The sequence below is a fragment of the Ctenopharyngodon idella genome, chromosome 3, assembly GCF_019924925.1.
Source record: "Ctenopharyngodon idella isolate HZGC_01 chromosome 3, HZGC01, whole genome shotgun sequence".
NCBI classification, from domain to species: Eukaryota; Metazoa; Chordata; class Actinopteri; order Cypriniformes; family Xenocyprididae; genus Ctenopharyngodon; species Ctenopharyngodon idella.
In genome coordinates, this window is record NC_067222.1 from 35,756,339 (window position 1) to 35,770,631 (window position 14,293).

The following is a 14,293-nucleotide window of genomic DNA, read 5'->3' on the forward strand; positions in this document are numbered from 1 at the left end:
CATTTTCAACAGAGGATTTATTTAATCTTTATATGGAACAATTTACATTTTATACAAAAATCATTAGAAAACAGATTAAAGTGGCATTGGGGGAATTAGAGCTCATTGGCGGATGAGGACACAAGTCAGTTTATTACTGACGTTGACATTTGTAGATATGCAACATCAAAACATGCCCAGGTGACAATCATGCATAAGAATGATCTCAAGATCCTTTAGAGCTCCAAGAATTCAGGCAGTATCTCCAAATGCCTATAATGTTTGCTTGCACTGTGCGCTTATTTGGACACACTGGCTAACATTGTGTATTGTAAATATTTGGTAATGACATTCATAAGCCCTGGTCCTTGAATTTTTCAAAAGAACCCTGGATGTCACATTATACATTTGACCTATCCTGGTTCAACTGCCAGACCATGTGACCTGTTTATTCAGACTGTAATCCACAGGGGACGTCTGTGAGAACATTCCCTGTTGCAAGCTGAATGCTGCAACCATTTACTAAAGATTAAGATGTTTTTAGTGAGATATATTATGCTTTTCCTCTTTGCAAATGACAAGGCCCTAAAAATAGGAACCTACCTAAAACGAGGCTCTGTCACGTCACGAGCAATCGTCCGCTGCTGGTATTGAGAATAAATCAAAGAGACAGGGCCTTGAACTTCCTTCATCCATTAAGAATGAAACCAAATGTTCTGGAAACAAGATTGTGACTGACTGCCTCTTGAAACCACAGTCATCACAGGCTAGTTCCTTCTCAAATCAATACATTAACACCTTCATCAGTCATATCTACTACTGAGGTTACTTAAGTGTTTGGAACTTAAAATAATAAAAAAAAATCTTAAATGAAATCAGGCCAAACAAAGACACTAGGGGTAATTCAAAGCCAAAAAGAAAGGTTCAGTCTCCACATTGCCAAACTGTTTAACCATAATGTGGCATGGGATTAATTAAAAGAGAGTATTGTAAAGCATGTGCACTTACAGATGCAGTAATTCAGGATAAAACTAAAAACAACCCTCTAAGCCTGTTAAAAAACTGTTTAAACAGTAACTGTGACCAGGTCATGTTGTTAACACGTCATATATATTGTTATTACAGGACAAAAATTCACATCTCGGTGCCACTGAGCCACAGATGTTGATGACTGGTAAGGGACTCCACAAAGCAGACACTGCACAGTTGTGTGGTAATGTAGCAGGCGGCGCAAGCCAGTTCGCTTTCAATGACATTTGAAAAAGACACAAATGCGCAAACACATAAGTGTTTGTCAAAGTTCAGGCTAGCAAACACATCAGAACCATCCACATGAAAGCAAAAGTTTTCTAGGATTTCTATTCTTGGCACAAGTACATGCAAAGCTAAGAGACGTGACACCTGCAGCTTGGGTTTCATATTTTGGTCTGATTAAGGACAAAACCTGGCATTAAAAAAAAGGAAATCAAAGAAAAAAATCACGAGGTTTTATAAAGCCACAAGGGTGGGGGAAGGAAAACATCTATACGCAACAACAGACAGAATAAGGCTACAGCTAGGCTTGCTTTAAAATGATCTCTCTTTTAATCCCTTTCTCTATCGGGTCACACATGCCCATAGCAGCACCAGAGGAGGAAACCCCCCTCCGCAATGTCACTCAGTCAGTTCCATCTTCCCGCCCAGGGCGCGACTGGCAGCGGCTCAGTCTGTTTCCAGGATTAACGGAGGCTGCTCGTTCTCTTCGTCCAGGTGCAGGGTGTTCATGTCGTCCTCCAAACCAGCACCCCCTACTGCCCCCTGATCCTCAGTGTAACCTGAGACAATGAAAACAATACCAGGGCCATTTTAAAATTTAGACTCTTTGTTCCCTCACTTTTATGTGAGTGAAAATGACAGTTTCTTACCTTTGGCAACAGCAGCACTGTAGGTCTGTGCCACAAGTGGCCGGTCGTGAGCTGTCTGTTCAAGAATTTCATTCGCTGGCTCTGCACTTCCATCTAACCTAAAGGAGGAAACATGTTTACATAGGGAGTAATTCACATGACATGCCAATTAGTCTCAATATAAAACTATTTTTAATACAATTCAATTACAAGACTACCGGTAATTAGAATATTTGCAATATCTGCCAAAAAACAAAACAACAGCAACAAAAAAAAAACTAAACTGAAATGAGCTTATACATGTTTATAATTTTAAACTAAGTGGGATTGGATTATGGACCAATGAGATTTTAGTGTGGGAAGGTTAGTCTTGCTGTAGGTTCTCAGTGAACTGTACAGGATGCTGAATAACCAACAAACAGCAAGTCATCGCCAAAAAAAATATACATAAAAAATATACTCACTACCATTCAAAATTTGAGTCAGTAAGATTTTTTTTTTTTTTTTTCTGAAAGAGAAATTAACACTTATTTCACCAAGGACACATTAAATTGTGACAGTAAAGACATTTAGGTAACACTTTACAATAAGGTTCATTAGTTAACATGAACTGCACTTCTACAGCATTTATTAATCTTAGTTAATGTTAATTTCAACATTTACTAATACATTATTAAATCTTGTGAACTAACATGAACAAACAATGAACAGCTGTATTTTCATTAACTAACGTTAACGAAGATTAGTAAATACAGTAACAAATGTATTGCTCATGGTTAGTCCATGTTAGTTAATACATTAACTAATGTTTAACTAATTAACCTTATTGTAAAGTGTTACCGACATTTACAATGTTACAAAATAGGTTTGTCATGGTACCAAAATTTCAGTAGTTGGTACCAATACCAGTAAAATGTCATGGTTCTCTACACCCATTTCAGTATGAGAGCAAAAACTGTTGAATTAGCCCAAGTACTTAAAAAAGTCTCGTCTGTTGGTTATCACTGTCAATCATCCCAGTTTCCGATTCAATTGCCTAATTAAATATGGTTGTCAATCCAGAAACTTTGCAGTGTACTTATCAGCATAAAAAAAAAATGTATTCAGATTGTGAATGGGTAATGAGCAGAAAGCAAGAGAAGAGCGCAGATGCGAACGCAGAAATCAACTTACGACAGGGTTCACGTGTGATTGATCAAACATTCGTATGCTGCCAATCCCATCGTACGAATGATTATACACTGATAAATGTGGCGGCTAAAAACAATCGTCATTTGAATATCACGCCCCTAAAAATTCACAGTTTAGATGTCTCCCCTAGAGTTTACGACACAAAGAAACATAACCTGGCCAAGAAGAGGAATTAATCTCATGAAAGAGAAATACATTTTACACCAAAAACACCCGTTAAGAACGTAATTGCAAACAATTACATTATTTAGGCTAAATGTATATTAACTAGCCTACTGGTAAATAAAACTAGACATTTTATAGTGGCATTCATTAGCCTATAAACAATATACAAATGTCAAGACAAATGAATTTAGCCTATTTAAAGAGAAACTAAAACGGCATTGGTCTCACCTCTCTCATTCGGCAAGAATCCAATGTTTCCATATTTGCCATGTAACATTTGGCTGCTAAACTATTATTCATTATATAAACAAGGCTTTTGTCATTTTAGTTTGATGATGAATGGCTGAAATGTCAAGTTAGCAACACTAGAACTGATATGTTGTGGGTGCGCGTGAGGCGCCTGCCCTGCGCGATCGGTTGGATTTAATAAAATAAGGATATAAAGAAAACAAACACAAATGCATTAGAGTCACAAAAACGAGCTCTCATTACAACGCTCCACCAGATTTACTATGCTGCATGGAAGTTCACGCTAACACAAAAACTTGCGTACACGAACTGAGACCTGATGTGAGATTTGGTCGTAGCCACCGCTTGCGTCCATATTGATAAATGCCAAGTTTAGCATTAAAACGACCGTACGGCCAGTTTTCTGTCGTACATTGGTTTCATAAATGAGGCCCACTGTGTTTACACCTTGTTGGTTATTATAAAAGGATTCACGAACGTGTGGCTCGCGTTGAACCAAGCCTCAGCGTTTTCAGTGGTGTTAAGTGGATTCTGACTAATTTACAGACTAGCAGGGTTGCCAGGTTTTCACAACAAAACCCGCCCAATTGCTCCTCGAAACTAGCCCAAAACTAGCCCAATCGCATTTCAGGGGGGGTCCCACGGTAAAAATCGCGTTTCGGGGGGTAAAATCCGCGTTTTTGGCGAGGATCCCATGGTAAAATTCACATTCAAGTGGCTAAATATCACGTTATTTGGGGTCAATTTAACCCGCGGACATGAAAAACAACCCGCGGCAACAGTGTAACAGTTGGATTCCACAAAAATGTTAAGCAGCACAACTGTTTTCAACATAGATAATAATAAGAAATGTTTCTGAAGAAAACGACTGGAGTAATGGCTGCTGAAAATTCAGCTTTGCATCACAGGAATAAATTACATTTTAAAATATATTCAAATAGAAAACATTTATTTTAAATTGTAATAATATTTCACAACATTACTGTTTTTACTGTATTTCTAATTAAATAAATACAGCCTTGGTGAGCATAAGAGACTTCTTTCAAAAACATTTTACCGAACATCTTACTGACCCCAAACTTTTTGAACTGTAGTGTATATTTAGACTAATGGTCTGATAGATTATGTTTCAACTTGGTAACACTGGATCTCACTTATGCTGTTTCATTAGTGTGCACTCTCCTCCCTCCTGTGGGTCCAGATTGTACAGGTAAAGATAGCCATCAGCTGCAGCCACCAGCAGGCGTGGAATCTTCTGGATTCTAGAAACCAACCACAAGCAAGATAACACATTAGAGACACTTCTACCCCGATAGCAACCACAGTCTGAAAGCATATCTAGATCATATTTAAAAACTCAGGTCCAGTGTGCTATTTCAGAAAGGTTTTCTCACATGGCCAGAGCGCAGATGTTCTTGTGACCTGAAAAGGGCAGTCTGACTGTAGCAAATGCCCTTCCTTGAGTGAACATCTCTGTTACGTGTGCAGGCAGATATGTTGTGGAGGCCATCAATACTTTCCCAAAGTATCCTGTCCAAGTAGTGGGCTCCTCCTGAGGCCTACAATGGAAAAACATGAGTTTGAAAATGACAATATGGTTGCAAAATAAAACTGAAAAATAAAGCTGTGCATGTTATGGCTTGTAGATCTGTTATCAGAAGGCGGCTTGCTCATGTTCTAACAGGATTTTATCAATAAAAAGTAAAATGTACAAATTCACAGGAAATTTGTGTTTGAGATGTGCGAAGGTGGTCTGAAAAACCACTTATTTCAGTGGGCAACATTACACTGACTTCTCTCTCTGGGTCTCCAGCTTAAAAATATGAACCGTCTCTGTGTTGCTTGAGGCAGACAGATAGAGTCCCTCCATACTGAAGGCAAGGGAACAGATGCTCACACATCTGTTGAGGGATAATTACAGTAAATGTATTGTTTTCATTATATGTGCTTATTATAATTCCTGGCTATATGAATAAACAAAACAGATAGAATCGACAATAACTTAGTTATCTACCTCTTTACTCCCCTTCTGAACTCAAAGAGCTTTTGGCCCTCTGGAATGCAGAACACACGGATCACGGTGCCCTAAAAAAAATACCAAAGAGAGGGTTTGAAAAATTTTACTTTGTGGAAGGTTACTATAAACTGAATCAACTCTTAATACATTATTCAGCACCTTTAAATCCTGAAGGTTTATTTTAAATGGAGCAATTGACTATATGCAAGTACTACTATTCAAAAGTTTGTGGTTAGTAAGATTTTTTTTTGAAAGAAATATTTAGCAAGAAAGAAAAAAATTAATCAAAAGTGACAGTAAAGACATTTATAATGTTACAAAAGATTTCAAATAATTTCTGTTCTAAGTAGCACAACTGTTCTCAACATTGATAAGAAATGTTTCTTGAGCATTAAATCATATCAGAATGATTTCTGAAGGATCATGTGACACTGAAGACTGGAGTAATGATGCTGAAAATTCAGCTTTGACATCACAGAAATAAATTACATCTTAAAATCTATTCAAATAGATTTTTAGTTTAGTTTTTTTTTTAGTTATAAATTGTAATAATATTTCACAATCTTACTGTTTTCACTGTATATTTAACACCAACTTGAAACACCAACTGGTTGTTTGGACACATCATCAATAGCTATGTTTCCATCAAAAATTGCAAATTTAACTTGTGCGCAAAATTGGAAGATTTGTGAATAAAGCAGTGTTTCCATCCCATGTGTTCAAGAGAGCAAAAAAAGTCACTTCCTGTGAAACTGGTGCAAAATATCTGTAATAAAAATAGAAGTTGCTGCAATCGGTGAAGTCACTGTGGCTCTTTTTTCCAGCATCATAAATGACTTGTGTCTCAGAGCTCGCAGGAGAAACATAATAAACACTGTCATGTTCTCTTGTGTTCGGATGCTGCTGTTTGGGAACACAATCGTGTTAGACACTTCTGGCAGGGAATTAAATCAAATCATTCTGATGACAGACTTTGGCTCCGGCATTTCAGAATTACCAAACCGACATTTGAGATGCAATGAAATTTTTTGTTGCGCATCGAGGGATTTATTTAGTAAATGTGTTTCCATCATAGTTTACAAGCATGTCTTCTTATTGAATAAAAAAAATGTATCTGCCTCAATTGAGCGCCTCAAAAAGTTTTTTTATGCACAATTTATGTGCATCTTGGCATTTCCATCCAGAATTTTTATGCAACATCCCAAAATGCACATAAAAATAAGTGGATAGAAACCTAACTTTTGAAAAGTAGTGTTTATAGTTGCACGATTTTGGCTGCTACAATTCATTTTCATCAATCAAACAACTGTAGCCAAGCAAGCAGGTTCAAAATCAAACAAGAATAAAGTACAAATCTAGTTAAAACGATGAAGCAGTTTTGGAAGAATGACATTTAATCATTTCCTTATATTAACCAATGCAACACATAGTAATAAAGAGCAATAGTTACCTTGATAGATTTTTAACTAAAAAAATGTTTGGGTTAATGAAGAATGCCATGCAGAGTCTTCCATGAACATTTGTGATTGACAAAGCAAACAAACAGTTCAGAATTTAGAATTGATTCACTGAATTAATAATAAGTGAATCAAGTGAATACTATCATATCACCCACTTTTAATATACACTGAATGAGTGTTTTAAAACACACACACACACACATTTGTTTCACTGTATTAGTGTGGACACTGCACAGACTTCCATTGATTTTATAGCAGGTTAATAATATTTTCTACCTCTACTAAAACATGTTTTGGCTGATTTATAAGCCTTTTTAACTAGTGAGGACCAGTAAAATGTCCTCACTAGTCGAGTTGTCATGTTATTTGACTATATAAGTGAGGCCATTCGGTCCTCGTAAGTACAGCCAAACCTGTAAACACACACACACAAAACTCTACCTTTTCAGAGGCTGTGGCCAATTTAGTGCCGCTTGCATCAAACGCCAGTGCTGCTAGTGGGCTATCATGGGCAGGTATCATGTTAGCTGCCCTCTGGGGAGGAATATCACACAAACATTGACCAACCCTATTTAACACAATCCCTTAAAACCATAATTATCGTGAAACTTTAAACTAAACAGCACTTACCAGGTTGACCGTATCAAAAACTTGTACTTCCCCAATTGTTGCACTTCCCGGATAGGCCAAGTAGCAGTTGTCATTACTGATTGACAGGGCACACAGTCCTATAAATGTTTAGCGACATATTAACAATCAAAAATTAAAAATCTGTGTGGCTACTACTACTAATTCTAACAAAAACAAGGCCATTACTATCTGGTCGCTACATCATTTGCAAACGTTTTCAGTTCCCCAAATATAAATAGAGCACCTAAACATTATGAAAGGAGAACCTGCTGCATGTACTTCCACATAAAACGTCTGGTAAAAACAACAACCATGTACCAATAGCAAGCAGTGTTACCCACCGGAAGGATTCGGAGGGGTCTCTCGAATGGTATGTAGTACTTTCATATCCCTAATGTTGTGGATATAGAGTGACTCCTCTAAACACACTATCAATCTCTGCGGAAATAAAGCAGGTTCGCAACATTTTTAGACCGTCTGATCACGCTTAATAAAATAAATACAATACAGGAAAAATGTGTCACAGGAAGAGGACGTCTGCTGACTCACCTGCCTGTTTAGTTTTACAGCCAGTATAGTGTTGGAGTAGCTGTAGTTGCATATCTCCGTCCCTTTCTTGAAGTGACAGACCTTCAGCTTCCTAGGTGCCTTAAGGCTGACAATAGCGACAAGGCTGCTGGAGAACAATCTCTCCACGATGCACACATCTTCTGTGTCAGCTGAGGACAAATACATGAGAATATAAAACATGTCTCGTCTACTAGACTCAATGCAATTATTTATAATAGACTACAGCAGTTGTTCACAACCTTTTCGACTTGTCGAATACAATATTCGGTATTTCTGCTGTAATTAACTTGCTTGCTCAAATTATTTTTATTAACAGAAACTGGAAGAATTGATAAATTACCCACGATTAATTTTGTGATAGCAGAATTTTTAAGAACTGTATGTTCTTTAATACAAACAATATGATTGAATTTTAGAATTTTAGTTTATAATAGAGTTGAATTATTTTATTATAAGATTATTTTATTATTTAATTTTATTATAAGATTATGAATTATTTTATTTTATTATTTAATTATTTATTATAAGAGTTACTGAGGCCCCAAGTGAAAAAACATTACAAAAACAGGGGAGTATCAAATATAACTAGCGAATCCCTGCATGTTTTAAAATGCCGACATCCAGGTCCATTACTTTTTAAATATTAAACAATATCAGACAGGAAGACAGGCTTTATTCTGAATTTAGTCATTTTATTAACATTGAGAGGCACAAAGTGTGCATGCAAGCCATTCATCTGTAATTATATTGACAACAACATTGACTCCTTTTATAAAAAGATTATTACATAATTAAATAACAATTTTTTAATTTACAATGTTATTTTATTAAGCAAATGAATGAAGTACCATCATTATGGAATACGATATATATGATCCCTGACATCTAAATTAAGGTTAATAGTTGGCCTCTATGGATAATCTTTCAGCACAGCTGGACTGTTGCATTGGCCAATCAGCATTGAGGACGAGAACTATCCATTTTAATAATTTCCAAGGACTCTCGCTTTTCAAGTATTTTTTTTACGCCCTTGATTATCTCCGACCTCCAGAGAGCAGAAAGACATTATCAGCCCCTTCAATCAACTCCTATCACACCAGAAGTTTGAGCAGCCATGTTGACATTGATTAATACAAAAATAACTTACTACATTCATAGATCTGTTCCAATTTGTCTACTGATGACAAGGAGAAAAACTTGTACCCAGACTTGGTACCAACAGCTAGGGATCTGGAAAGTAAAGAGGTAACAATAATTAAATACTACAGTAAGTGATTAAAACACAAATCCACTTTTTTATGGTCTACTGGTTTGCTTAATGACTAAAACAGGTTGTTGACGCCATGGTGAAATGTGTTAAAGGGGCCTTTTGCAATCCTTGTGGTGCAATGCTTGAATTTAAAAAGGCAGGAGACATTAAACTATTTTAGAGTAGTCTTCTATATGTTCTGTAGTGTTGAAATGTAGCAGCTGTTATTGCTTATAAAAACACTGTCAGTTTTGTCGGTGAGGTGAGCCAGCGGTTACACTAGTGGAGTCTAAACAAAGCTTTGACTAAATTGACAGCTGATTCACTGGTTACTTGATTTAGAAAGTTAAACAAAAGGCGTTTTAAAAAACATAAAAATGTATTTAACTATCTATCAGACATTTAAAGCTTAGTTTGAAGGCATAAGTTACTCGGGTGTTGTTAACATTTGAGTTACTTTTGCTGTCGTCCTACTTTGCTAACAGCCCTATTTAACACTTGCTAAACAAGACATCCAACCAAACGTTGTTTTACATTACGCATTTGATATTTCACACAGTTAGGCTGACTGAAAGCTTTGCAGAAGTACAAATACATAATTTTCTCGTTAGCATGGACGCTAGTGCTAGACGTCTCGTGCGTCAATTTGTCTGACGTTATTTTTCATGAGCAGAATTGGGGACTGATCTAATAAAACAAAGCTGTATTAATACATAACAGGAAACTCTCGGGGACCAACTTATTCTAACAGACAAAGGGAAATAATAGCAGTCAGTGTTTTAGCTGGTTAGCACGCTTTGTCATCCTATCTGGACTGCACGCGAGCGATGAGACACAACATGGCTAACGCGCTCCCATTATAACGAACGAAGCTTCGCGCGAGTGCAGTGCAAATTATTCGTTTATTATACTGACAGCATTGTGTTGTTGTTGTCGTGTAAGATAGGCTGTTAGGCCAGCAGCAGCAGTGTGATTGTTTTCTTACGTGTTATCCTGATTAAAGTTGGCGAAGAGCAGCTGGCTGCAGCCGGCCTCTCCGCTCTGACTGGCCAGGTTCATGGGCTCGACAACATTTACAGATTAAGCCGAAGTGAAAGGGCTCAGATGTGGACTAGATCAGTAAAATCTGGGGTCGTCTCGCACTGCCATAAGTTCCACCCTCTTGTTCCAATGAATGTTGTTGTTTTTCTCCAGCCACTGTTGCACCTTTTCGTGCGCATGCGCAGTGGCTGCTGCACGCACCAGCTCCGTTCTAATTAAAGGGAAAGGCGCTCTATACTCCTGACTACTAGGAAAAAAAAGTTTTGTGAATTTAGTAATTTTTAATGTCATTACATTGTTTAGAACATAAGAAAAAAAATGAAAAAATAACATTTTTGAAAAATGATATTTTATTCATATGTTATGCTATGTCCTATAGGGGACACCAGGACTCAATTTTTTAAAAAATAAATAAAAAAAAAACATGAAAAGGCAAACACAATGGGATTTTTTTTCAATCACCAATCAGTTTTTAGGTTTCAGGATTTTTTATACCAAACTTTGTATAAAGATGATTCTCAACTACGTTATGAAAGATATAACAGAATGATTTGATATATTTTGCTTTATGCAATATGTGTGTAAAATGTCCATAAACGGGTTTTTTATTATATACAATGTATCTACACGCTGTATGTAATTTGCATATTAATGTGTTCTTGGAGCAACAGGAAATTAAAAAAGAAGTGTAATAATGTGAATAATAATTGGCAAGATTTTTATAATATCATCTAGGCTAATATTAAATAGGAATATTGATATATATATAATATCTTTCCCTATATTCACTTGTTGTGTCTCCCAAAATGCCTGATAAACATGCTTTCTGTGTCCTGGTGTCCTCTACAGTGGACATATGAAATCAATGTCCTGTTTCGTAACAAAGTCATATTTTGATTTAAAACCCCATAACATTTTCCTGAGATGTTGATTTATGACAAACAATTTGAAAATTAGAAAATTATGTAAATGATAATAACAAAATATGATCATATTTCCATAAGGTTGTTAAATTTGATCACTAAATTAATGTCAGCCATTTTTAAAGACCAAGGAGAGTGAGTGCTCATGGTGAAACCTCCGAACATTTGGTATCTCTGAAAAGCCCTGAATGTGCTCTTTACAGGACATCCAGAGTACAAATGGGACATGTCTCAGAGAAATTCACTAAAATATAATGTCCTCTACAGAGGACAAAACTCCATAGCTGGGAGTCAGGAGGCTATTGCTCACTAAAGTGGTAATTAACAGCAATTCCAAAGGTTTCAACAACTGTGTGTTCTTCAGCAGAACTTGTTGAAAGGTCAGTTACATTTTTAGCTCTTTTCAGCCCCTAGTTGAGAATATATAAGATAATTATCAATATAAATTATCAAAATTATCAATATAATTAAAAAATGCTGAACAAAACTGTTTTACACAATCTGCTATGCCACCTGCCCTCTGATTGATAAGTAAAATGCCTTTTAGTATCATTAAAAAAAAAAAAATGTCCCCCTTAGGTTGCGGTACATGTTTCTTTTTACTGTGAAATCTTTAATGATTTTTATAAAGTAAATGTAGAATAACATTTGTATTGTTATTAATATTTTAAGATGAGCATTTACTGGACTAAAGAAGCTTAGGTTTACCTGATTATCCATACATAATTATTTAGAAAAATCATGTTAAAATTCAAGTAAATATGGCAAATTAGACTTTCGAGGAACATGTAGGCCTATTACTCGATCATCAAAAACTACTTTAAATTTCAGTTTACTAAGACATATTATTGAAAGATATAGATAGATAGATAGATAGATAGATAGATAGATATTATTGGGAGACAACTGATATTTATGTATTTTATGTAGTCTGCTTTACCGTATCTCACTGATTTACATTACAAGCTATCAAAATTCCATCTTTCTGGCCATATAAATACCAACATCTGCACCAAATTACACATTTTTGCTCAGTTTGGGCCTCTGAATAAAACTGATGTTTTTTGTGGTGTGAGCTCTATATTCCCACCATATCTACAATATGGACAACAAAAGCCTGATTTATCAAACATAATACAAAACATAAAACGCATATATGCAAACTTTTTCTTTAAGATTTTCTTCTATATTTTGTCCACAGCAAAATAACCAGCGTTGTTTATAGGCCTTTTGGTGTTAATGTACTAGAGTCAAAATGGCATTAACACATGCAGTGTAAATGAGTGCTCGAAGTCATTGTTATTACAGTGTGTTGACATGATTAACACTAGTGATGAGTTGATACAATTTCCGGTCCTTGCACATTATTTCCAACCACGAGGAGAAGACAGTGTTCAAATTTATATAGGTGAATGTCCTGATTTGTAGTTGTTTTAGCTGATTTTTAAGTTTGTTTCATCTCATTTTAAACACTCAAGACATCTTGAGTCCTTGGATGTTTGCTAAGGCCTTGTTGAGGACCCGACTGCGTCTCATCCATCGTGATCTCCTCAATCATGATGGATGAGAGACGTAGCCTAAATTGAAATGTTGCTAACTTATTTAACCAGTAGATGGCTTCGTGCGCTGTGTCTCTGAGATTGTAATATCAAACTTCTAGTGTTAAAGGGATAGTTCACCCAAAAATGAAAATTCTGTCATCATTTACTTACCCTCAGACCTGTATGAATTTCTTTGTTCTGATGAACACAAAGGAAGATATTTGGAAGAATGTCAGTAACCAAACAGATCTCGCCCACCCCATTGACTACCATGATTTTTCCTACTTGAGGGTGAGTAAATGATGACAGACTTTTCATTTTTGGGTGAACTAACCCTTTAACTAGTTCACTGTCAGTATACTGGGAGAGAAAATGCGCTGTACTCAGGTAAAAAAAAAAAAAAAAAAAAAAAAAAACTTTGACCTTTGTAATTTTGGTTTTCAGTGTCATATAAATAATGAACAGTTTTACAACAGAACAAAAACTGAGTTTAAAAAGGAACTTTCAAGATCCAAATGTACACGTCCGAGATTCCACGACATGATTCCAGAAGTTTATTATTATCATTATTACTAGCTATTATTTTCCCATAGGCTATGTTTTTGGAAAAAACTGTTATTTAGACTGGTTAGCCTATTTGGCAAAGAAACGAAGGGTTCACAAAATAGTTTAAACTCAGAGAGGTTAGTTTGTTTGCGCGTTTCTAAAGCAAATACATGACAAGCGATGGGAAAACATGATGCCGTTCGTTTGCCTCGAAGCCTTTTTGAAGTTTACTTGGAAGGAAGCAAAGGGGCGGGGAGGGGATTCTGCGCGCACAGCTGCATTCCTGACAGCGCGAGGGGTCGCGAGACGCTGTTTACGATTATTCCAAAAATCCACTGTCACTGTTTTCAAGGCCGCTTCTATCAGTTCTGCTCACGTGCGCGTTCTGAGCAGCGCAAGTCTTCTCGTGCCTTGTAGAGGCAGTAGACCGCTTCCTTCCAAGTTTCAGACACTGAAACATCCGGAGTTTGGTCGTCGCTGGTACTGGAAGTGGTCAGTCTGTCTACCCAGGAGCAAGTTACGCAGCGAACATGTACAAATATGTACAGTATGGATTTTAGGAGGACGAAGTTCGGCAGGTAAATTACATCTAAGCATAGCATTTATAACATTTGTTTTCTTAATATTGCTGGGAAATCTTTTTTATTATTATTATTATTTATTTTTTTTAAATAATATAACTTAGGTTATTTATGTTTTCTCCTATGTTAATAATAGAAAAGCACAATTGAAATGGGAATGAAAGCTGATAATAAGAATAGGCTATATGAATATAAAACAATATGAAACAGAGCGTGAGACGGATTAGTGCAAACATGTTTGAAGAAGCCATCGTATGTGAAAAGTCTT

General features: G+C 36.2%; 2 protein-coding genes across 5 annotated transcripts in view; one reads left to right on the plus strand and one right to left on the minus strand.

The window, feature by feature from the left end:
- On the minus strand, nucleotides 1-10,635 carry wipi2 (WD repeat domain, phosphoinositide interacting 2). 2 transcript variants are annotated; one of them, XM_051886596.1, is made up of 12 exons: nucleotides 10,379-10,635; nucleotides 9,292-9,374; nucleotides 8,124-8,293; nucleotides 7,916-8,012; nucleotides 7,575-7,672; nucleotides 7,386-7,478; nucleotides 5,482-5,552; nucleotides 5,261-5,368; nucleotides 4,862-5,026; nucleotides 4,622-4,729; nucleotides 1,884-1,981; nucleotides 1-1,793 (listed from the first exon to the last, which is right to left on the minus strand). In XM_051886596.1, exons 1-12 carry the CDS (start codon nucleotides 10,450-10,452, stop codon nucleotides 1,681-1,683), a joined length of 1,278 nt encoding a protein of 425 aa, XP_051742556.1. In that variant the 5' UTR covers nucleotides 10,453-10,635; the 3' UTR covers nucleotides 1-1,680. The 2 variants fall into 2 exon arrangements, with proteins under 2 accessions (XP_051742556.1, XP_051742554.1); XM_051886594.1 differs by having other exon boundaries at nucleotides 5,255-5,368.
- The window catches only part of mmd2a (monocyte to macrophage differentiation-associated 2a), a 19,888-nt gene continuing 14,968 nt past the window's right edge, over nucleotides 9,374-14,293 (plus strand). The window contains exon 1 of one of the 3 annotated variants that reach the window (XM_051886601.1): nucleotides 9,374-9,389. Coding sequence is in view for 1 of the 3 variants with exons in the window: in XM_051886599.1 (XP_051742559.1) it covers nucleotides 13,985-14,022 (38 nt within the window). In the remaining 2 variants the exon portion in view is untranslated. Of the gene's footprint in view, nucleotides 9,390-13,639; nucleotides 14,023-14,293 lie in introns of those variants that run through there. The other 2 variants (XM_051886599.1, XM_051886602.1) reach the window with 2 other exon arrangements.

Excerpts from the sequence above, each read along its gene's own strand:
- wipi2 (XM_051886594.1), bottom strand. The coding sequence starts at position 10,452 with ATGAACCTGGCCAGTCAGAGCGGAGAGGCCGGCTGCAGCCAGCTGCTC. Across the intron at positions 8,013-8,123 it reads CTGTAAAACTAAACAGGCAG|AGATTGATAGTGTGTTTAGA; the intron begins GTGAGTCAGCAG and ends TTATTTCCGCAG. Across the intron at positions 5,027-5,254 it reads ACCCAGAGAGAGAAGTCAGT|GCCTCAGGAGGAGCCCACTA; the intron begins GTAATGTTGCCC and ends TTTCCATTGTAG.